The sequence below is a fragment of the Anser brachyrhynchus genome, assembly GCF_964034855.1.
Source record: "Anser brachyrhynchus genome assembly, chromosome: 7".
Classification (NCBI taxonomy): Eukaryota; Metazoa; Chordata; class Aves; order Anseriformes; family Anatidae; genus Anser; species Anser brachyrhynchus.
The window spans coordinates 21,841,249-21,866,145 of record NC_137701.1 but is presented as its reverse complement, the minus strand read 5'-3'; the positions used below and the strand labels follow the sequence as shown (position 1 = coordinate 21,866,145).

General features: G+C 41.2%; 1 protein-coding gene across 1 annotated transcript in view; it reads right to left on the bottom strand.

Annotated features, from left to right (window-relative positions):
- STK39 (serine/threonine kinase 39) overlaps positions 1-24,398 on the bottom strand; it is a 91,648-nt gene extending 67,250 nt beyond the window's left edge. The window contains 4 exon segments of the mRNA XM_080600978.1: positions 899-1,007; positions 6,177-6,289; positions 22,639-22,910; positions 22,912-24,398. Of these exon segments, the coding sequence (XP_080457104.1) occupies positions 899-1,007; positions 6,177-6,289; positions 22,639-22,910; positions 22,912-23,057 (640 nt within the window). The 5' untranslated portion in view covers positions 23,058-24,398.
- Between the last annotated feature and the right edge of the window lie 499 nt (positions 24,399-24,897).

Sequence of the window (24,897 nt, the reverse complement as noted above, 5' to 3'; positions counted from 1 at the left end):
ATTTTGCCAAGCATACTGTAACAATGATCCATTAGGAAGATCTGTTTGCTAAGCTAGAAATTCAGGACTAATCCAGATTTAGACAACAAGCACACCAAACATGTTTTTATTATCCACCTTAAATTATAGTTCACGAGTTTATGACGTAAACATGCAGCTGCAAGACTAGGAGATATTCTTTGCACACAAATGATGACTACATTTCTAGTGACATGCAGTTTTACACTGAACTTCAGTTACTACTAATCTCAAGGAATTTAATAGCAGTATCTTCTTCCTGTCCAAGTATTTTTCAACACTTCACAGTACATCAGGGTCTCACTTCTGTAAGCCAGAAGCCTATTCAGTTTAGTCCCTTTTTCTTCTTTCAGAACCACATACCATTTTTGTACCATTAACTATCATCAGAAAAACTGTAAAGGGCGTTCAGTTAGCTTAAGCAGCAAAAAGGATGTGATATTTATAAGGCCTGTCCTAGGAAGAATATTCCTTGGATAAGGAATGAGAAATACCAATTATAAAATCTTTACAAAAATAGAAGGGATTTGTAACTCAAAAAAAGGCCGCATTGACAGGTATCACTTAATTCTCATCATTAATTTTCCCTGAATAGCCTTAGAGAACGTTAACATTGTGATTTAGAATAAAAAATTACAGCAAATAGATTAACAGAATTTATTTCAGTAATTCTTAGTATGTAGTATCTATATACGTATGTAGACTTTTTAAGCTTGTACATTACTGTTATAACATTTAGCGTGTCTAGGTTCTCAAGATTCATCCTATATAGTCTCTTCTGCCTTCTCCTTACTTGGTTTAGGTCAATTATCTCAAAGAACACACATTAGAAAATTCATACAATTTCCTTGCAGCTAAACAAGTAAAACCAGTAACTTACCCCCACTTAACAGCTTCATAACCAGCCAAAGCTCATCCTTCACCACAAAAGATGTGTAATAGGTCACCACATTGGGGTGATTGCATTGACTCATTGCTTGAATTTCTTTCTGTAAGAAATACAAAGTCCAACGTAACACGGCCAGCTATCAGTTCTGCTTGTGTAAAGTGAAATTTTAATTCCAAAGTGAAATACTGTAACAGAACTGAAATATGCAAAGAATATGCCTCAAGGCATGAAAACATTTCAATATTACCTATAGATCTACATTCAAGACAATACATTATTGCAAAGAACATGAAGGATGCTTGGCCAGGAGATACAGGCATAACTGCATCAGTTTTCTTCTGATATCAGCTGAGAAATTATGTTTAAAATCCCAGAATGAGCAGAATAAGCCCACTCCAAGAGCTGAAGGTATGGGAATAGACTGGACAACAGAACACAAGGAGAGATTAAAACCTACTGCCTTTCCTGTTCAAAAGGGATATGAAAACACAATGGGAGCAAGAGGGAAAGAAGGAAGGAAGTGGTAGGACAAAATACACATCTACACTGGCTCTGTTTACTGTGAGATGGACAAATGGACCACAGTCATGCAAGCAAACAGCAGTAGAATAGGAAGAAGCAATGTTACTGACTGAAAGTCTGAGGAAACAATTGAGCAAAGGAGCACACAATCACTAACAGATGCATGATGATGCAGCATTACCAAGTAACACGATCTACACACAGCTGTACGCGTTAAGAATGACAACCTTGTCCCTTCATTTCAAGTAGAGCCCTTTTCTACTTAATCTTTCACTTAACTGTTCTGTTACACCTTTCTGGCGGTTCTCGTTGTTCTGCCAAACCCCAATGCCTTTAAACCTCCTTTGTATTTGAGGGTTTGGCGTCACAGCAGCTTAAGCTCCTACAGCCCTACCTCCTTCTCTCTCTCTGCCTCCGGCCACAGAGCCCTGAACCATCCCCGGCACCAGCGCACGTGCTCCTGGAGGGAGAGCCATTCCAGGAGCCAATCCATCCCTGAAAAGCCCCTGCTGTCTGGTGGACCCATGCAACACTGATTCGACAGTACTCACTCAAGGCAGGCACTATGGCAGTCCCAATTAGGTGGATTACAGCTACCACAGAGGCAGTTTTCAACTTTCGGCCTCATTTCAGCGACTATTTCATAGACTTGGGGGGGGGGGGGGGGGGAGCAGTGTAGTGTGTTATTTTCAATGCATTCAAGATCACAATCTCTTTACAATAAAATGTTAATTATGCTATTAAAAACTGATTTAATCTCATGCCTGTTGGCAATTAAGCCAGGCTGTAGTCTGCCATACATTTCAGCTAGTAATGTTGTCAAGTCCTCCTCCCCAGGTAACTTCTCTGCCCTGAACCACAGAAAGATGAACGTCTGCATAGCCATGCAATAAGCCTAACTGAGCAAATTACAACATCGTGTTTTGGGTGATTTTTTGTTTGTTTGTTTTCTGCGATTCAATAGGCAGCAAACAAAAGAGAAGAAATATATGTGTGGCACATTTCCCTTTCCAGTAGATCTTAAAGAAAAGCCAAATCATTGTCTCTGCCTCAGGTTCTTCATTCAGCTATGCATACCAAATCCTTACCTTAACTCTCCCATTCCATATTACTATTTCACACCTTCTACTGGTTTATTGCTTTCCTATGCTGGTAATATAATGATTGCTCATGAAGTCTGCCTGCCACTACTAGACAAAAATACATCTTAGCTGTTTTATTAGCACATGAAAACTGCAGAATTATAAGTAATCACCTGTAATAAGCTTCCCAATTCAACCTAAAAATGCTTCAAATGTTTTGTCTGTCTGCAACAACTGGTGGCAAAAACTGAGCTATCACAGTAACCATGGCCAAAGGTACTTTGTGTCTCAGCTTTGGTGATTTCTTCCAAACAAGTCTTCACAAAAAGTAGAAAGCTCCCCATGAGAAATAAGGGATTCAATTTTAATGAGGAAAATATTAATTTTGGATGTTTAATTCTGAAGAGCCCCTATCCCATACAGTAATCCTCCATAAACTTCATTTATTTGGCTGAGGCTCACGACACACACAGGTGAGAAACATTTACTTAAAATATACAGTCTGAGGAAGAGTTTGTAGCGTAGCATCCAGCTGAATGCGCAGGAGCACTCTTCACATTCACATCACTTTAGACATTTGGCAGCACCAAAGCCATAGCAGCATTTAGAATTTCAAGTCTCATCCTCATCCCTCTGCTTCTGTGCTTCTTCCCCCCCTGTGCTGTACGCATGTGAACTGCATCAGCAAACACATCCAGGTTAAAAGCTAACTTCTTTTCAGCCAGGTTATTTCTGATCCAGTTTCACTGATCAGCTGCACAAAAATATGTCAGCCTAAGGGCAGGTGGGTGGTGCAGCAATAAGCAAATGCAAGACAACTACTTTCAGTGCTAAGCTGCAGCATTCACAGGACCTGGGTTCAGCTCCAAGTAAGCTGGCAGGTGATCGTCCTGGGGGTGTTTCCTGAGGGACACAGACACATGGGTCACAACCACTTTGAGGAACTGGACATACTATGCGAGGGGCTATGCAAGGGGCTCCTCCACACAGCCCACCTCAAAGGACTATCAGACCAGAACTTCAAACATTCTAGAAAAATGTTCTGAAATTTCCTGGTGAAAGAGACAGTTATCTGGAAATGGCTCTGTCAGGGTCTTTAGGTAGAAGGCTTCATTTCACTTTTACAGAACAGCTTTACAAGTTCCATATTTATCTGACAGTACTCCACTGTAACAGCTAAGCCTTGTAATGGATTCAGGAGCTCCGCTTCATGACATGCAATGCTTAGCTACTATCTAAAAGCCCGTCCACAACACACAGTAAACTTACTGCTATAATGAACATACAAGCAGTATAAAACAGCATTTTCATGCTATCCAGACTCTCATTTTTCCTAGAGTGCAGAGGGTAAGCCATTCTATAGAGGGCTTTTCTTGTTGTTTTATTTTTATTGTTGCAGGAGGGTTTTTTTGTTTGTTTGTTTGTTTTGGGGGGGTGCTTGCTTTTTTTTTTTTTAAGACAAGGTAAAGGGATGGGAGAAGATATTCTGTCAGGACAATACTAAGGACAGGAACTTCTTCCTTGGCTTCTGAGGTTAAGTTACATTTAGCACACAATAGTGAGAGCACAGGACACTGCAGGAAACCAAGTATTGAATTTCAGGAGTTGGGCAGTTTGTGTGTAACATTAGTATTATTTAAACCCCTCCCCCACTGCTTTTCTATTTTAATTGACACTGACCCAAATCCTAAGTTTGTTTATGTGGACATCAGGCTTGCTGCATTTTCTACTTCGCTGAAGGCCATGTAGCTGAGAATGCGAGGGAGGCCTTTGCACACCATCCATAAGCACTTATCAGCAGGATTTTTCCAAAACAGAATGTTCCGAGGGCAGTTTTAAAGTATCCCCATACTAACAGAAACTGATCAGAGTAAGTGATTGAAAATTGAGCAGACTCAAAAAAATGTTAACAACAAAACAGGAGAGCATTCTAAATATTTAATCAAGTGAAACAAAAATGTTAGCACAAGTGTAACAAGAGTTGTGAAAGCAAATGGTTTCCTCTTCCAGAATAGCATCTTTCTTTTAAAATAAATTTTAAAGTCTGAAAAAATAATTTTGTATGTTTAGGCATGCACGTGTGTGTAGAAATATACAGGAGTATAAAAGAAGTCATATGGCCTTTTCTCCCTACCCTTCTAACCAGGGATTGAGAAAGACAAAATTTATGTTCAGCTCAAAACAGATGAACAAATAAAAGAAAAATCTTAACATAGAAAAGCAGAAACTAACTTATGTTAAAAAAAAAAGATGGTATGGACAGTTGTCTGTAGCAAAGGAAAGCAATATGGGACCAGAAATTCAAGGGCTATTGCCTCATGTACCAGACAGTGGAGGCATCTCAGCAGTAAGGACACTCAAGTACTTGCCAAGGTAACTATATACAATCTAGTTTGTAACTGTAGTCATCTCTCTGCACAATCTGGGTATCTCTTGCAGAGCTTTGGCCGTTTTGTAGTTTGTGGGTTTTTTAATCCATTGTGACTTTAATTCTTAATTCCCATTATTAGTTCAAATTCTGATGAATAAGATGAATGTTTGACCATTTTAAATATATTAGTTAGTATTTTTAGTCTTAGAGAAGTGTTCTCGCTACCACAATCTTCTTTAATAACACAACAACATCCCATACAAACTGTTCCATAAACTGAAGGCAAATGCCATCAATCACCAGGGGAAGAGCATTTTGGGTCCTCCACTGTAAACAAGCCATTTTATCTGAAGAAAACTGGATGGACCATACCCTCTGTATCAAATTCAAGATATCTTTTGCACTGGCAATTCCCTGCTGAGGAGATCATTTCCTTCAGAGGCAGGAATTTCTGCATTAGAAAAAGCCCCCAGTCTCTAGGCAGTAGTATAACCTGTGGAACAGAAGAGAGTGTTCTCACTTTTAGAACGGTTCTGTCCTTCAGTTCTTGTTATGCTGCCTATACATAAGTAAACAATTATCTTGTAAGCACCTGACCAGGAGCAAGAGAAAGCAACAGTGTTTCTTTGCTTTTTAAACAAGTTTTGTGACTTTGGATTACATAACCAGTGCAGAGGAAGTACTCTTTTAGTCCCTTTTACAAAGGACATCTTATAGGTCCCTCCCTCCTCTGATCAGCGACCCAAACAAATAGCATTCCTCAAATGGTTTGTTATGGCCTATCGGATAAATGTGTTATTAGCTGTTTTCTTGTGTAGCTGGTAGTGTAGCCGGTTCTTAGTTTACCCCACAGAAGGTATCGTGAAATACTCAACTACATTTTTCCACTTCTGGTGCTTCAGGCATTAAGAAACCCTACTAAATTTTACCTCTACATTTTTGATCATTGTTTAACCAAAGGAAAAAAAATATCTTTCCTCACTGTTAAGGAACAAGGGATAACCAGACAGTTATCTCTTGAAAATCAGATCTCCAGAATGCAAGGGGAAAGGTTCTTCCCATAGTTCCCAACAGTTGGTTATCCCAAAGGATTCAAATTTGTACTTGTTTTTGTGGCATTAGAAAACATACATAAGTACAATTTATTTTAGAGAAAGGGCACACCTTTCAGGTTGTTTTCTGGTCCTTTTCTATTATCCTGCACAAAATTTTGCCCTCACTCTGACCAAGCAAAAACTGAAATGAAAACAGAAGATCATCTCCCTGTACATATTTTTCCCTTTGATTTACTTACAAGTAACTCATCCATACTGGTTTGGCATTTTTCTAAGTTGATCCTCTTTATTGCTACACGTTCTTGCCTGGGTTTGCATAGCGCTGCCTGTACAACTGCTGTAGCACCGCTACCTGAAAAAGGACAGAAAAGGAACACAGACTTAACATAACAGAAATATAAACCCGTGTCCAGTGCAAGAACGTAGCACTTACAATGAACTTAATTTTTTGTCAACCCTTTTTCAGTGCTTTCCCCACATGCGAATATTTCTATAAGAAAGTCAGTTTACACATTTCTCAAACGCAAAGAAATATTCTCTGTCTGAAAGCTTCTGTTCCATACTCCACAAACAATTCCCAAGATGAAAACTTAAAATGATGTGCTCACTTATCAAGTCACACCCACCTCTTAAATGCATTTCATATAGTTTGGGAGCCATCACACCTTTGCCTTTGTACACATCTGTGTCAATCAAGAACATAACTCGCAGAGTTAACATGATTTAGTGTTAAGGGCAGAGGGGGCAGGGGAAGAGTGCTTTATCCAATGTTATTTCTTTCTGTTGTTTCAGGTCAGTCCCTGCTTACCAGGCTTTTGTTCCCACTGTGCAATGAAAAGAAAAATACCATTACAGTTGAACATGCCAAACTTTCTACAGTTTCATATGTGTTCCTGCTCATTCATCATGATTAGGGTAACATCCTACAAAAAGCATGCTGATTCTTGTAAACAGCACAGGAGGCACAAGTATCACACCAACAGTAAGAAGGTACGTGTTGCTGAATGGCCTGGCAGGGAAAGTCAGTCCCAGTTGACATTTAAATCACATATGGTCAAACAATACACAGATAACAATGCTTGATGGAACTGAACAAAACATTAGGAAGAACATTTTCCTTTTTCAAAGCATGCTTTATTCGTGAACAGCAGGAGTAAGAGGGATTGTTGCTTCCTTTGTCAAGCACCCACTGGCTTTGCCTCAATCAGATGATTGCGACTTATATTCCAGAAGAGTTGTACGCTGGTTGCACATTTTACTGCCACATCAAATACAGCAGTGTGGGCTTCTTCAAAGTCATTACATCATGCTCATTTGAGCAGAAATCCAAAATTCCTCAGTGAGTACTTTCTACCTGTAATTCCAACTATTTTAATATATATAATGGATTTCTGGTAACTCACTGAATTGAGCAACATGTTATAGTTGCCTGCTCATACATTATGTTCTATTTATCCTCAGTAATTGGCATGTCCTAGATGAATACAAACTGTGAACAAAAAGCCTTTTGTTGTCAAGCTCTACAAACGTGGACTGAGTTACAAGTTGACTTAAGAACAATTGAGAGCTTTTCTCTCTGCACATCTGAAAACAGCACCGACAATACCTCATGACTGAGAGTTATTGTCCAAGTTTTAATTGCTATTTGCTTAGATATTTTCATATTTTCAGTTCATTCACGTGTTTGGTGTTTTGGTTCCTTCCTCCCACCCTCCCTCAGTCAAATCACAAAGCTTTAACTCAGTGTATAAGTTATTAAAAAATGCTGAGCTCATCTTAAAAAAAAAAGTCTCCACAGGACTAACTAGTCATTCTTTTGCAGGATGCGGTCACAGGCAAATATTGACATGTCCTGCTCTGTCTGCTTACAGAACAAAGTCTTTAAAAAAATTCAATAAGCAATAAAAGAATTAAGAGATTTAAAAAATAAATAAAACATCCCAAGGACGAAACCAGCAAGTCAGCACAATGCAACTCTGAGATTCATCCTACACCACTTCATTGAAGTTATTGCTCAGTAGACATCAAGACAAAGCCCCTCGTTACTTTGGCTACACAACCATAGGTTGAGGCAGGGGAGAAGAAGGTATGTTTTTCACCTACTAAGGATACAAGAACTAAGATTAAGACTTTTCTTGAAGCATCTTTTCTACCCCAAATAGCATTTGCTACTTGTGGGAAGCAATCAGATCATCACTTCCAAAATGGGTTCGTACGCTATGACCACATAACAGATAAACAGAAAAAGCACAGAGGAAAATTACTCAGTCAAGCCATGATGAAATCCTGACTGCTTCCTCAAGTTAAAGTACAATGCCAGTAGGAAACACTTTAAAACATCATGGAAAAATAGATTACTAAAAAGAATCCTGTCACATCACTGACTCCACAACTACTACAGACAGCACTTGTTAAAGTGCTATGAGACCCCAAACCAAAGAGTATGTCCTTAATGATATTTAAAAATTCATGATTACAAAATTAATCCTGAGCTATCCTTATGCAGAAGTTGAAGATCTATTCCTCTCTTGGCTACTGAAAATGGATGAGATGTAAGATTTTGGGACGTGAACTAGATTGAAATTTATTTATATAAAAAGCCTATCACAGTGCACGTCCTGGTGTTTTCTCCCCAGACACGGAGGAGGCCTTTCAGTGTGATATTCTCCACTATATGAAGAATACGATGCACTGACAATGCAAAAAGCTTTCTATGTTTAGAACAAAGTCAAACTATCTCGGTGTCTCTTCTTTCTTTTTGCCTTTTGAATACTATATGCAATACAGTATTTTGCTACTCAAGGCACTCTGCACACACTGCATTCTCAGTGGTACCTACGCACAAAACCCATTCGAAAAAACAGTTTTGAGTACTGAAGTACAAGCCAGGCACTTAGTGGCTATGTGCATCCTTCTTCGTAAGAGACTTTCCCCTCTCCTCTTCTGGCAAACAACCAAGGATAAAGATGAGGGAAGTCTGAAGGTTTCCCATCTGGTCTGAAAATTCCTTTTTGCGTAAAGGAAGATGCCCTACTCTGAGGTCTACTAAACAAGCAGAAATTTGAAGTGTTCCTGAAGAACAGCTACAATAGAGTGGACTACCCAGATAAGCAATTCAGTTGAGAGAGAACAGACTACATGAGTTATGCACCATCATAGAGTGAAACAACAACAACCACCGCCGCCACAGACAACCACGACTTCTTCAGGTATACTGAACCTTACCAGTCTTCCAACACCCAGCCCTCATAGCTGTGACCCTACTAACTGCATAATTGAAGCACAGACTGGTTTAAATATCCTGTCACTTCTCTCTTTAGAGAACACATCCAGCATAATCTAAGTGCAGGTAGGATAAACCATGAAGCCTTTACATCCAGCTGTCTCCTGAAGAAGAACAAGACAAAAGGATCACCAGTTGTCAGACAAAAAAAAAAAAGCTTTGTAAGAATGATGTGTTTTGTTTTTTTTTTTCCCACTACTAGAAAAGTCATCCTCCTGAAACACCGGGAAGTAAAGTCAAGAATTCTTCTGGCCAATTTCAAAAGTTAACAGTGAAATAATGCAACTGCAGTCTACATGAAGATGTCTATTTCTGCCTATTGCGAAATAGGAGTAGGTCAGAGTAATCTTGAACTCATTTCTTACTGTCATCCTTCTTTGTAGTACAAGTGTGCACTTAAAACAACCTGTTCCTTCACGCTCCGAACTATGCACTCCGTACGACCCTGCCTTCAGTGTAGCACAGCCATTAGAAATACTCTGACTTACTTGGGTTCACACAACAGAAACTTCTTCAAGAGCTATTATGTATGGTTACATTTCACTTCTGAAAGGATATAACCTAAGAACAGAAATAAAGTTGTCTGAAATTCCAACAAATAAATCTGTCAGGGATTTAAGCTTATCTGATTAAGTTCCTTAAAGTTGTTCTAAATCTGACATTTTCTCTCTGCTTTTGAACTCAACCCTTGCAGAACCTGTTTCCAGCTGGCAAAGAGAAGGATCTTTGAACAACTACTGACATTACCATTTTAGCTTTATCTAGCCTCCCCTAGCCAAGCCTCAAAAAGAAAGAGCAAAGGCAAGATGGTCACACCATGTTGCATGCACTTCGCATGTGCAGATACACACCATTCACACAAGCATGCAACAAATCTCTTCATTTATCCCGTTATGTAGAAAGGGATGAGACTTTCCACTCACTAATCACTGTGCAGTAACTGTGTTCAAAACAGGCCTACAACTATTCCTTTTTCTTTTCCTCAAAAATAAAGACAGCATCCTCATTACCCTTGTAACGATTTACCAAGTCTTACTTTCTAGTAGTTCTGTATTACTCCGCAATACTCCGATACAAACATCTTTTAAAGATTCTCACATTTTTAAGTCCCTTCAGATACTCTACCCAACTACACTTCCCTCCACTCCACAGTTCTTCTGTATAGTCTCAGTATAGAAGAGAAAAACATCAAGAGGACAATGTTATTTGTTGGTGATGGTAAATTTTCTTGATGACTACCTATGAAGAACAAGGACATGGATGTATTACACCAAGTCCAGAGGAGGACCATGAGGATGATCAGGAGGGTGGAGCACCTCTTCTACGAAGACAGGTTGAGGGTGTTGGGGTTGTTCAGCCTGAAGAAGAGAAAGTCCCGGAGAGACCTTACAGAGGCCTTCCAAAGGGAGCTACAGGAAAGCTGGGGAGGGACTCCTTGTCAGAGAGTGTGGTGATAGGACAAGGAGGAATGGCTTTAAACTAAAAGAGGGTAGATCTAGATTAGATACCAGGAAGAAATTCTTCACTGAGAAGGCATTGAGGCACTGTCACAGGTTGCCCAGAGAAGCTGTGGATGCCACATCCCTGGAAGTGTTCAATGCCAGGTTAGATGGGGCTTGGTGCAACATAGTCTGGTGGAAAGGATGGAGGGTGGAATTAGATGGTCTTTAAGGTCCCTTTCAATCCAAAACATTGAAAATCAATTTCTGTAACATAACTTCTTCGCAGAAAATTACCTCACGATTTCTCTCTCCACAACAACGATTTCTCTCACACAACAGAAGTTCTTAAGAATGGAAGCATTTCAAGATAACCAAGTAAATACAGCTTACTTACAATTCCTGTGTACATTTTTCTTAATTTAGGCGGTAATCAAATCCTTCCTCTTATAATTCACACGCATACTAGTTTGTTTATCCTTGTCTGTTAGGTCATAGACAGAATTCACTTAAAATACACTAAGTGTCCTATGAAATATGGGCCCATACATTCAACTGCTAATTCTGCCAGGTCATCACTTGACAACTAATTTGCTTAACTCCTCATTGAGCTACACAAAATGAATTTGTTCTGCAATTAGGCATTTAAGAACATCACCATTATGGCCAACAGAGGCATTAGGTAATCCAGTTGTTTTACGTACCTTTTGTGGGAGAGTAGCTTATGCAGAGTGGGAGGTCTAGCAATGCTTACTCCATTCTATTTCTTGAAAGCACATTCATAAATAATCCAGAAAAAAAAAAAATCCTCTCCAAAGATGATAAAGGTCTATAAATACTTCTGATCCCACTGAAGTCTTAGGTAAATACCCTGAACATCCATGTCAATTACTATACATTAGGGAAAAGCTACAAGAGAATTTTTATTTAAGCCCTGATCCAACCTGTGCTAAATACAAGATACAGCAAGCGTGAGCATGAACCAAACTTCATTCTCCATGCAGACAGATAGGGGCATTCGCAGTCAGCAATAACACAACACATAAGAGAAAACTAGGGACAAGAGGGAATGATTTTTCCCCTGCTTTTTGAACTCTTTTTTTTTTTTTTTTACACACACACACACACACACACAATAAAACAGTGAAAGGACTGGTTATATGAAATATTTTTGTTAGATAAACTACAGGAAATATTTTGAGGTTTGCTATGCAGCACTGTGTTACAACTCCCTCTCTATCAAATCTGCAGAACTAATCTGCTCCTGTTGTACACCCAACTGGAGCCTTCCTGGGATAAGGCAAGATGTGGACACGCTGTGCTCATCTTGAATGGCTACAACAAATTCCTAGCCATTTGGCACTTTCCCAACAAAAGACATGAAAAAGTTGAAGATGCAATTTGGTTTAAGAATGTTTCAAACAACAAAATGGATTTTGCCCGTCATTATCCATTCATCCTCACAATGTATGTCTTTTTTTCAGGTAATTAAGTAAAAATCTTTATTATTTTTTTTTCATTTATGGTTGTACCACCAACTTGCTATCAAATTCACAAAACCAAAAGACATACAAAAGAACATCTGTGTAAAGCATTTTTTTTGCTGCTGTAATACGCTGTGATAAGGTCAGATTACATCAGTGACCTAACAGGTCTCACTTTTCTTTTTCACCTTTGTTATTCATAGCATTATACAAAAATGCTTAAATATGTGTAAGAGGTCTCGAGTTTTTTTTTACAGCATTTGACAGAACTCAGAAGTTTTGCCTGTGTTTTGAGAGAATATTTTTTTTTTCCTCATCAAGTTACTTCAAAAGTATGTTTTTTCACATCATTGCTTGCAGTACACATTTTAAACATTTTATCACAGACTTCAAACTATCTGTTATTAAGAAGAAAAAGTTTCCACGGATTCTGTGAAGGTATTTCTACACTAAGCCTGAGAGATCCCCCTGTCCCTAATTAGCCCTCCAGAAAGGACTGCCAGCACAGGCATTCCGTTTTTCCTTCATTGATCTGAAGCAGCATAAAACACTCCACATGGACACAAGCACCACAAGAAGTAGCTTTTTTCCAAATCCATCTGAAAAAGCTGCTAAAATAAACTTCCTTATCATCCAGTCAGCTACACAACAGAAGAACACTGAGTAATAAATCTCAACTTAAACCAAAGAAGATTATCTAGACAAGAAAGAGAAATCTGACATTTTCTTCCTTAAAGATTTTGCATCCAAATTTGTTGTTAAAGGTCTAGTTTTATCTTAGGTTGAAGAGTCAGCACAAATTTCATAGGAAAAATCTTAACAGCAATATTAAGGAACACCCATGACAGCTGCTTCCTAGATATGCGATGTCCTTGAAAGAACGAAGCCCTAAGCATCTATTTTTCTGCTGTTTCATACAAAGATACCACCAAAAACTGTTTCAAACCATGGAACCAGAGTATCATTGAAGGTTGAAGGAGTCCTCTAGAGATCATCTAGTCTGACCTCCCTGCTCAAACAGGGTCAGCTACAGCAAGTTGCCCAGATGGGTTTTGCATATCTTCATAGATAAAGACACCACCACCCCCTGAGCAACCTGTTCCACTGTTTGATCACCATCACAGTAAAAAATAAATAAAATAAAAAATAAAAAGTTTTATTGTGTTCAGATGGAATTTCATGTTTCTTAGTTTGTGCTCATTGCCTCTCGCCCTGTCAATTGACACTAGTGGTGTCTGGCTCCCATCAGACATCGTCCCAGCCCTAAGCCTCAAATCAAAGATGCCCCAAGGCCCTTAATGATCTCTGGGGCCAGAGACATGCTGAAGTTCTGCAGGCTCATGCCTGAAGTATAAAGCTGAAGAAAATCTTTACTGCAAGACTCCCAGAACAAGTTTAGTTTTTCCAAGCTGAGGCATGACCAGCAGGGATAAGGTTTCTACTGTTTCCAATCTCCTTCTTACATGTCTATCCAAACCCCATTCAGCCCTCAGTTTTCAGAATAGCTCAAAGCAAAGCCCAAGAATAACACTCAGAATAACATCTGGAAGAAACAACAATTTTGAGCTATAGCTATCTACACAACAACAATCTAGTAGGGAAAAAAAATAAATTACCTTTCCAATTAGGAAAAATGTTAATCTAACCATTAATTTGAATCACGTTCCTCAACAGCCCTGGCATCTTATCACACCAGATATAGATGCACTGCTTCAGAAGTAGTTTTTACTTCAAAACTTCAGCGATGCAAGGAAATCCACTCTTCTAGGATAGAGCCAGGTCTTCCTAATCTAAGTCTACCTTAAAACACAAAACAAAACCTTTCCAATCATATGTTGTACTAGAAACTTTAAATACTTTTATGTTACATGGCAAGGTAAGTTTCCCCTCCAAGATAAATTTCAAGATCTAATTTTTAGTTGAAATATTTTCAGAAGAGAAACGTGAACTGTGATTATCCCATCCTTCCTGTTCTTTCATCATCAGTACAGAAACCACTATTCCATATACATACGAATGCAAACGGATTCGGAAGGCAAAACTCACACTGGAAATGGCTCTGCGTAGCTACACCAGATATGAAGTTCTTGTACTCATTGTACAGACCAGAGTCCCCTTAGCAAGTTATCATCTGAAGTTCACTTCACCTTATACAAGCAGGATAAATTGAAGATTTGCTATGCTGAACCATATTTCATCCCCAGAAAAAAAAAAACTATTAAAAGAATTACTGTTCTTGCATAAAGTAGCACTACAAACAAACACTGCTGTTGATTTAGTTAGTTGCCACATTTTATTGTTTCTCATTTAGTTTGAAAGCAAACACTTAGAACAATTCTATTTTCTAGGTCTTCTGGATGTCACCACATAGTGCATCATTCCCCTCTGAGAATGGAGAACAGCAACCTACCAACACAAAGACAGTTCTGCTACCGCAGTCATGAAGATCTGCAATTAATATTGCAGTGCTGAGCTATAACGCATCTTTAGCTAGTTCACCCCAACAGAATATGCTCTGCTAGAATAAGCCTGTCACGGACACGCAGTACAAGCAAAAACTTATCTATTTCTGGTTCCATTCCTCATGAAATAATAGAAAAGTTGGAGCAATACAAATGCTATCATAGTATTGAATTTTCATCAGGTGATTCTAATCTAATTCCAATGAAGTTCCAGCACAGACTGGAAGCACGAGACTAACAGAAATAAGTTTAAATTCAGTCCACATAATAAAATGTCTTCCAAGCAAAGAAGTGAGAAGGGAAAAGAAAATTTATAGATCAGTTGTGATCCTTCTCAATCTGAATATGATCTTTCTCAGAAGACTAAAGCTACAGTCCAAGCTCACAAACTTGCCCATATTACTTTTACAGGATAGAAACCATGATCAGCAGGTAAATACACAACATTTTTCCAGTCAGTCAATTAACAATTTTTGTACCACTACCATAAAACAGATATGCTTGGCACACAGTTTGCTTACAGCTATAATCATTTGTTCCTATTAAGAAAAACCTCAGACATTCAATATTGATCTGTACCTCCAAGATCAAGAGTTCATGCTACATCTGAAAGCATGGCTAGGAACACTGAAAACCTTCCAGTTTTCCACCTGCTTTAGTCCCCCATTTCTCTTTAAGTGCACTAGCATAGCTCAGCTTAAAAGCTATGCAACATAATCATTACAGCAGCCTTATATGACATCCTCAAGTTTCACCTATATTTTACTTCTGATCAGAATACCTCTGAGGCATGTAGACATCCACAGGAATAATTAGACTAATAAAACAATTCAGAAATTGTTAATCATAAAGATAAAGGAATAATGGAGACAGCTAATTTATCATAGTGAGGTTTCACCAAGCCGTGGAATAAAGTCACATGCTTAGTCAAATACCTGGGGACAAAGGACTGGAAACGTTAACTCCATCGATGCCACACACTGAACACACCAGCTACCAAATGAACAATGCTGACGGTTACAGCTTTTTACCGAGCCCACTCTGCAGAAAGCAGAACTGCCACAATCAGCACCCTTGAAAAATTGCACCAGAAATCTCCTCAGATAGGCTCCTGAAAACCCACCACCTTTATCAGCACTGCCAGTGTCTTCACAGAGTCACAGAAGCTCTCCAAACAAGTCACCAGTCAACCTGAAGTGCAGAACATTGTATGATGCATACAGAGACTGATGAAATAAGGAAAAAAGTTTTAAAGCACATTCTTCTCAACTATTTCACACCAGCATTGCTTCTTGCTGCCACTGCTGAATGCTACTGGCTTTACACCCAACAAGCTTCAATCACACTATCCTTACGCACACCCTAAAACCTTTAAAACTTAGCACGAAACAGAAAGCCAGCAGAGCTGTCAGGTTTCATCCTACCAGCAAAACTACCTGAAAAATTCACTCATTCAAAAAAAAAAAAAGCTAATTATTTACACAGGGTAAGCAGCATCAACATCCACTAAATACCTTGCTTTTAATTTGGGGCTCCATAAATTTTCTAGTGTCATATTTACCTTCCAAGATCAGCAAGCAGACTGTACCTCTGCTGCTGCTCAGCAGTATCCCAGTGATTTCAGCAAAGCCAAAAAGTTAACACTAGTAACTAATACAACTTGATTTTTAAGCTCCATTCTTGGAGAGCCAAGGATTGCTACCATTATTACTGGAAAGAAAGCCAGCTTCCAACTACTGCTGCCACATAGCTTCGAATTACTTTGGAAGGGGGGTGGGGAGAGGTAGAAAGAACCAGAATGGTCACACACAAATGAAATAGGGTCTACACATGTGGCCACTATACAAACCACCCACATCTCAGGGAGAGATCACTGTTCCCCCCCTCAAGCCAGTCAGAAGAGATGTGGTTTTGTTTCCACTTCAAGAGAAGCTCCGCTTGACAGGCAGATTCTGGAGAGAAAAAAAAAGTCTCTGACCTAACAATAAGTAATTCTTAAAAAAAAAAAAATCAGTGTGACAATTCTGATGTTTCAGAGCAACACGTGACCCAACCTAGAACTGCTCTCCCGGTCTGAACTTGGCCCCAGCTATCCAAGCATCCTTACAATGCTGCTCACAAGCTGTCGTTCCACACTGAAGACGCAAAGCCCTGCTGCATGGCTTAAGAAGAATCATATTTCCACACTATCACCAGCAGAACTGCTCCTTTTGCAGCACTCAAGCCAATTCTGGGCTTTTGGGGTCTGAAGTTCCAGACCTTCTCCGTCGGAAGAATCTGGGGAGGGGGAAGAGGGTAGAAAGCAGAGGGACGCGAGACCCAAGTGAAAAGGAGGCAGACGGATTCCAAGAGCAGGAAACACAGCATACGTTTGTGTAAGTTATAATTATGTAGTACCAGTCAACTGCCTGACATGCTGAGTGTGATGATTATGTGTTCCTTTACCCTTCTGTTTAACAAATTATAAACAAGACTTGCTGGTTACTTGCAATAGCAACAAAATCAAAGCAAGTTAGCCAAAAATGAAGAAAACATGTACTCTCCATACCATTCAGATTACAATGTAACTAATCTTCTTCCTGACAAGTTTGAATTCCAACTGTATAAGCCACAATTTTAAAAGTTAGTACAATAGCAAGGTTTGATCAATGAATCACTTAAAGCCTGATGTCTTAAAAGCAACAGAAACTACAGCTTTGTCACCAAGCTTAGTATTTCTAGTACGGAAAGTTCATTTTCTTTGAAAAAAATGTCAAGACAGAGCTCCCTTCCCCAACACTGCTATTATCATGTGTGGACATGTCAAATAATAACTAAGAGCTGCACAGCCTCGTCTGCAGCATGGCACTGAGGATGTTCTAAGAGGTATTTTTAATTGCACCATGACCATCTTTACACTGACAAGTGAATTAAAAGCCATCCCCTTTAAATTACTCAATGGGGATTTAACTTTTTTTAGTTTCTTCAAATGGTTATTAGCTGACAGCAAATCTCAATCAATTATTTCTCAAAATGTAGAATTTTAACCTGCAAAACATACTCTCCCTGTCAAGCTACCATTGTATGAAACTACATTCGCTTCAACCCACATGATGAATGTTATGAATGCTGTATTTGATGTGGGCATACACAATATACTCAGGCTGCCTTTGTAACTTAACAGTTATTGTTAAAAACTAATTTGTTTTGGATCAGAATTAAGGTAAATATGCACATTTGTTTTGACAAAGTTTTAGGATAAAGATGTCAGGTAGCATTAAGCATTACTTATCAAATTACGCAGTTTTGTATACAAAAATTACATGGGGGTTTCAAAAACCTCTGTAAGAGCAAATACCCAAGCGGACTGGAGCTTTAGCTGCTGCTGTGTAAAATTTCACCAAGCACAGTCCACTCTAATTCGCAGCATATACATAACTGATTCAAAAGCCCTTCAATTGTTCTCCCCACCCCAAACAGTCTCTAAAAAAAAAAAAAAGGTTAGTTAAGCAGAGGGATAAGAAATTTTGGAAAGCGTGAATGAGGCACAAGCATCTAAATAACAAAATACAGAACTGTAATTTTACCTATTTAACTACAGAGAAACTTTTCAAAACAGCATACACTACGCTTACAAACTTGAACATCAGTTCCTAAGCATCATAATCAGACCCTCTCTACAGAGCCAAACTAAGATCCCTGGTAACAACAAAAACAGGAGAGTATTCTCTGTCAGACAAAGAGCCTTCAAAAACACACATGCAGCAAGGGAAAAAATAATAAGTATTCTATTCCATAGAAACACCAAAGACCTCTGAGCCATTAATGTGAGAGTGGCTCACAGACTGCTTACAATAAGGGCTACAAAATGAGCAGAAGAGCCTTGAGCTATAAGCTGTTTTAGTCAAATTCCCAACACATTCGACTTAACACTGAACATCACAAGGTAGCAAATGACAAGATATTTTGGAGTTCAAAGTTAGAAAGGCAATACTAGACGGAAGCCTCAGTTCAATTAAAGTAGCTTTTTAATGAGTTGCAACCAATGTAAAGATAATCCATCATTTGGAAGTAACCCTTTATTTTCCAATTAATTCTGCCTCTTTTCTAGCCAAATTAATTCTCCAAATCAGTTGCAACTGGAGAAGTGAAATTATTGCTTTGTAACAGGACCAAGCAGCCAGCCTAATGACAAGATACGTTTTGTCCCTAACAGGATCTTCCCCCAAACTATCAGTGCAGTCTTACAAACACGGAGTTACAGCCAGTAAGAGAGCATCAACTCCAATGCAGTTTTTCAAGAGCAAAGTCACTTGCTCATATCAATTAAAAAAAATAAAACCTTTAATGCTGATTTGCCTCATCCATGTGATGTAGGACTCATAACAATATTAAGAATACAAATATAATTAAGACTAATCAATTTTCATGCTTTTATATTGATTATCATTTAAACATTTGTTCTGTGCAGATTTCCATTGCTTCTCAGAAGGAAAAAACCTTGCTTGTGTAAGTGACAGCAATTCAGTCAAATCTATTCCAGTTGTCTTATCCAGACTACTCAGAAATAAACTCAAACTGAAAAGAACATCTCAAAGTATTGTTTTTATTACCTCTGTTGTTCTGTTTGTTTATTCTTTTAACCTAAGTCATATCCAGCTACAACATAAATAAAATCCACAGCACATTTTACCTTGATATATTAAAGTCATACAAAGATCTCCCAAATCTTCACAAAATTAAGTCTGGCTGTCCCTTAATAGCAATTACCATTCTCGTCTCCAACTCCTACGGGAAGGCTGCTTTGGACCGTCACCATCCAAACAGTCAGTCCCCTTTTAATTTCTAAATGGGCACGTTTATGCAGCCTGTATCAATCTGAATTAATGCAAGAATTTCCTTATCTCTTAACTCTATCCTACACATTTACAGACAGCAATCAGAACTTCTTCTTGCCTCAGTAAAGATTTGGATACAGACATTACTAGGAAGAGCCTCTTCTTTCCATGAGATCAGCCATGCAGCAAATCAAACAGGGAACCTGATCTGACCGAAAACTAACCCAGCAGAAGAACTAGTTTTCTGTCAGATCAATGAGATCTTTTCAACAGCTGCCTGTTGCAGCAGATTAAATGTATCATGAAACTGCATACCAAGAGTTTACAAAGAACTTGCTAACAACCTTAAAAATAAAACACACATGAAATAACATCTCCTAAGAAGTGCAACTTACAGCTAGCATTCTCTTTTACAGGCATTTGAACCTCCTAACCACTGCAAAAAAAAAGCAACAGAGAAGGGAAGGCAGATCATTTGACATCCATACCATGTGGCCTTGCTTTTCAAAATTACATTTGGCCAAGCACAGATGAGCAATAAGCAGCATTCACATTCTCATAGAAAGAGGTTAAAATTTCTCCAACCCACTAAATCCACAGGATGGAGACAACATATATGACAAGTGATGATTTTAACTTTTTATCCTATGATCACCACAAACTTTTAAACGCCCCCTAGAACAGCTCATTGAAATCATTTTGCACCTTGTATACTAATTAGCATATGATATGAAGTTTACTCTTTTGTGAAGTGCTCTGCTAAAACATCCTGGAGTACCTCACCCTGTGTACCTTTCCTCCTGCAAAGCCCACAGAAACGCTCCAATACATTATTTTTCACATTTAAGTGGCGAATGGCTGTTGTAACTGAAGCCAGCCCTGAGGACTCAACCCCGTTCCTCAGGAAGAGCTAAGCAGTGCTTTCCACAGGTGAAGGGCTCTGCTTCAGCAGTGCATGGTATTGCTCACATTCACAAGGCATTTGACCCTGGCACGGCTGCTGCAGAGGGAGGACAGGAATGGCTGCTGAGCCGAGGTCAGGCTAGATCATTCTCCCCTCCCTCAGATATAAAGATGCTTTAGGAACCCCTCACCAAATTCATTAAAGTAACAATTCTGGAGATGTTGGATGAATGTTATGCCCACATTTGGTCAACTGCATGGGATTTACAGGTTGTTTTACCATTTTTAAGAGTATTGCGACCAAATTTAATGGTCTCCAGTATGTTGAAGCAAAAAATATATGTTAGACTAATCATAAGATTTGTCATGATACAAAATAAACCTCAATGCATTTGAGAGAAAAAGTCACGTATGTAGCCTAAGCTTAGTAAAAGTTCAGCTCAAGCCAGCTAAGTTTGCTATGACTAAGGATCAAATTCAACACAACCTGGCCTCAATTTCCTCACTAGGCATTCACTTTACTGCAGAAATATTGATATCTAATAGCACCAGTAAGTAACTAACAATGAAGTCTCCTTCAGATAAGTATTTGTGACTCCAATGAGCATCTACCCTTATAATAGATCAATTCTTAAAAATTATTATTTAGAAATGATTTACACTACAAAAAAATGCAGGCTTTGTAAGTGGAAAGGAGAAAGACATTTGAGAACTCTCACCCAGCCCTTCTGCAGAACTGCAAGAGAAAATAACCACTATTAAAATAACTCATATGACTCACGTCACACCCTGAGCAACCCTAGACAAGGCTTAATCCAACACTTTCTGATGCTTTTTTCTTTAAAAAAAAAAAAACTTAGAAGAAAGACTTGCTCCTCAGCAAAGATAGAGCTTATACCAGTAGAATTGCTTCTGCTTGGCTAATTTAGACCCATCCCCATGCTGAGCAAGACAAAAGCCTCTGGAAAACAAATGTGTGCCTACGTGGGGCCTTCATCAAGAGCCGCTTCAGGTGCGTCACCGCCCTGGACCCATTGGTACCCAGCACCTGACCCCTCGGCCCTCCCTAATCCCTTCTCACAGCCTAGGAAGTGCAAACAACCACTTGGATCACCTGGGCCAACAGCAAGTCACCCCCACTTCAACGAAGAACTTCTCAGCTGTTTGGTTTGTGCTCATGGAAAACAGCTAGCGTAATGACAAAACTGGGTACCCACAGCTTGCGGCCCCGATCACCAACGCACATTCTGGTTGTCGTCAGCCTGACGGTGATTAGCAATCGGTGCGCAATATCAAAGATTACCACCAGCATCGCCAGGCAAGACTCCTGGATTTTTTCGTCAAAATGGCCTCGTGCACACGCAACAACCCCAGTCAGATCCGGCCTTTACCACCTGCAGTATCTGCTCCAAGTTCAAAGTGTCACGCACAAATAAAAGCAAGTTTTCCCAAAGTAGTTTATTAGCAACAAGCAACGTGTAGATCAGGAGCCAGAAACCTTCCCATCCCACGTACTGCTAACCACAGCCAGCTCTTCACACTGCAGAACTCCAAACACATGGGATGAAGATGGAGCACGTGTGATCCGCACTGACCGGACGGACAGACAGACAGACAGACAGAGCGCACCGCAGCAAGCCCGCTGCGGAGGGGGCTGCGGAGGAGGGCGGCAGCCCGGCCAAGCCTCACCCCGCAAACCAGGACAAAAGCCGGGGCGCGCCGGGTGAGCCGGGCTGTAACCCCTCCGGAGCACACGGCCGGGCGTGGGGGCACGGGGAGGTGGATGGGGGGCGACAACGACCGCTGCGGGGGAGAGGGCAGGGTTCAAACGCAAACCAGAAAGAAAAAAAAAAGAAAGGCAAAAAGGAAGTCAGGGCGATGTAGCAGCAGGTCTCTGGGTGAGCTCTACCTCCCCCATCCAACCACCGGAAAAATGCAGACTAATCGGAGCGGATGCACGTACAGCTGCGCGCACGGCCGGGCGCGCATCCGCAGAGTTGCCGGGGTCCCGGCGGAGACCGGGGCTCGGTGCGGGGCTGACGCCGCCCCGCAGGACACCGGGGCGAACCCCCCACGCCGGGCCGGGCCGGGCCGGGCCGGGCCTCACCGGGCGGGGCGCGGCGGTTTCTAGAAGGAGCCGCCGCCCCCCGGGGCCGCCGCCGGGCGGATAAAGTTTGCGGCAGCCGCCGGCGGCGCCACCGCAGTGCCGGGCACATCCGCCGCAGCCAGCGAGCCCCAGCCCGCCGGGGGCCGCCCGCCCCCCCGCGGCATCCCCCCGCAGCCCGCCCGGCCCCGCTCCCCCGCCGCACTGACCGATGACCTCCTGCAGCTCGTAGGCGTCCCTGCAGATGGGCCAGCCGACGGCCGGGGCGGCGGGCGCCGCCTGGGGCTGCTGGACGTGGACCGGTGACTCGCCCGGCTCCGCCATGATGCTGCTGGAGCGCCCAGGCACCCGGCGACCTTCTTCAAACTTCCCTTCCAGCAGCACCTTTCGGCCGCGCTCCCTCCCGGCCGCCCGGCGGAGGGAGGAGGCAGGGCACCGAGGGGGAGGAGGCAGAGGCGGGCGCCGCCGCCGGCCCCGGCCGCTCGCCCCGCGCCGCTGAGGGGAGCGGCGGTTGGGCCGCCGGCGGAGCGCGGCCCGCGCCCCCCTCACACGGCCCCGGCGCCCCCTCAGGCGGCCCCGGCGGCGCCTCCCGCCCCCTCCGTCTCCGGCCATCTTCCTCGTCGCCCATCGCGCGGCTCCCCGAGGGCCGCGGGCGCACCCCGGGAGGCCCGGAGGAAGCCGAGCCCGGGGCGGGGATGCTGGCGAGCACCTGTTAGGCCGGCACCATCAGCACGCAGGCATTGCTGGAGCACATCGCCCGAGCATACAAGCCTTACTGCCGCCGGCGCTGGTGCCGCACAGTTGCGTTTGAATTTCAGGACATTGGAAGCCGCTGGGGTTTGGCAGCTCTGAGGGCTCCGCACAGCAGCGAGGCGGCCCCTGGAGCCGAGCAGCCCTTAGGGGACAGGTAGCGGGGCCTCACCGCAGGCAGCCCCGGCTCCCCCCGCTGCAGTGAGGAGGGGCGACGGGCCCCTCGGCCAGCCACAGCCCGGCGATTCCAATAATTGTGCCAAGAAAGATCATAGTTAAATTTTTCTACTGCTTTCCCTTATGCGAGATCAGATTTTAAGAATCCCTGATGAAACTCTGCTATTAATAATATTAGCATAGAATTTTATTTTTTTTTTTAAAACTTTTCCACCTTCTTAGCAGTAGTGCCACTGTTGTATAATGCCAGCAGGATTTTACTTACTATGAAATAATTTAGGAAAAAGAGAGCTATTTGTACAGTCTACAGTCTCACGCCTACTTTGAATGCTGTGCATTAAAAGATTTATGGAAATCTGAAAGAATGGTAAGAAAAGATTTTCAGCATAGATTTAAAATTTCACTTCCTACTACAGCAGGAATTTAAGGTCATTGGAACTAATAGTGGAAATGTGAGCAGGAACCTTCTCAGAGCAAGCATTGGTTAATATTAAAATTCAATCTCAAAACTGGCAGAAAGCATGGTGAAGTGTGATATAAAGCCATAACAAAAAGATACACATAGCTTGTTAAATACTTAATTCAGTCCTAGGTCAATTCAGGATGAGCCTCTTTTACTGAACTTTATGTAGCTTATTTAGTAAAGACTTTCAGTAACTAGAAGCAAAAAGATACATTTTACTGTGTTGCTAAGAAAGCAGAATAAAGAACAAGATTTCAACAGGTGTATAAGCAACTTGCAAACAGGGACTCATTTGTGCACTGAACTTCTGTTTTCTTAGAAGCAAGAGCTAAGCTCAGTACGGAGACCCCCCCAGTAACAGAAAAATCATTATTGCATGCTTTTGGGCTGAAATGATGATTTCCCTCAAACTAGTTTTTAAAAGCAAAGTAATTAAGATATTTTTATATACACACATTAGAAGTTATCTGCCACAAAACTAAAGGTCAACGTAACTTGGAAGAGGAAGTATTAAATTGTCGTTCAATATTAAGCTCAATGCCAAAACTAGACAAACTTGTTGTTAGTAGAGAAGACCTTTCTGCCAGCAATAGCATGGAAAAAAAAAATAAGACAGCATAGGGCAAATCAATCAGCACAGAGAAATGGGTTACTCACTAATGATGGAAAACAGCCAACTTCTCCATCTGTACTCAGCTGTTGCGGGTGGTGGCAGGGGGATGTTTTCAGTTCCTGAGCCATGAATTCCTGTGATGCTCCTGCCCTTTCACTAGCTAAACTGCTCGTTTGTATCTGATACCATCATAGCATTATTAGTGCTGGGACAAAAATCATAACTTTGGTAATTTCTTGGGAGCACCTGCACTCCCCAATTTCTTGGGATTAGCAGCTTTTATAGGAAGAATTTTTCAGGATAGCAATTCAACAAACAGTGGGACCTGTGGGAAATACTCCGTGCGATCTGGATAACACTCAAAAGTTCCAGAGCAGAGTACGATAATGCAAAAGAAAGCAACGGCAAGACCTTGAAGCAGTTGGTTTGTGCTAGTAGGCCAGCTGCCTTTAGGAAGCAGGTCCC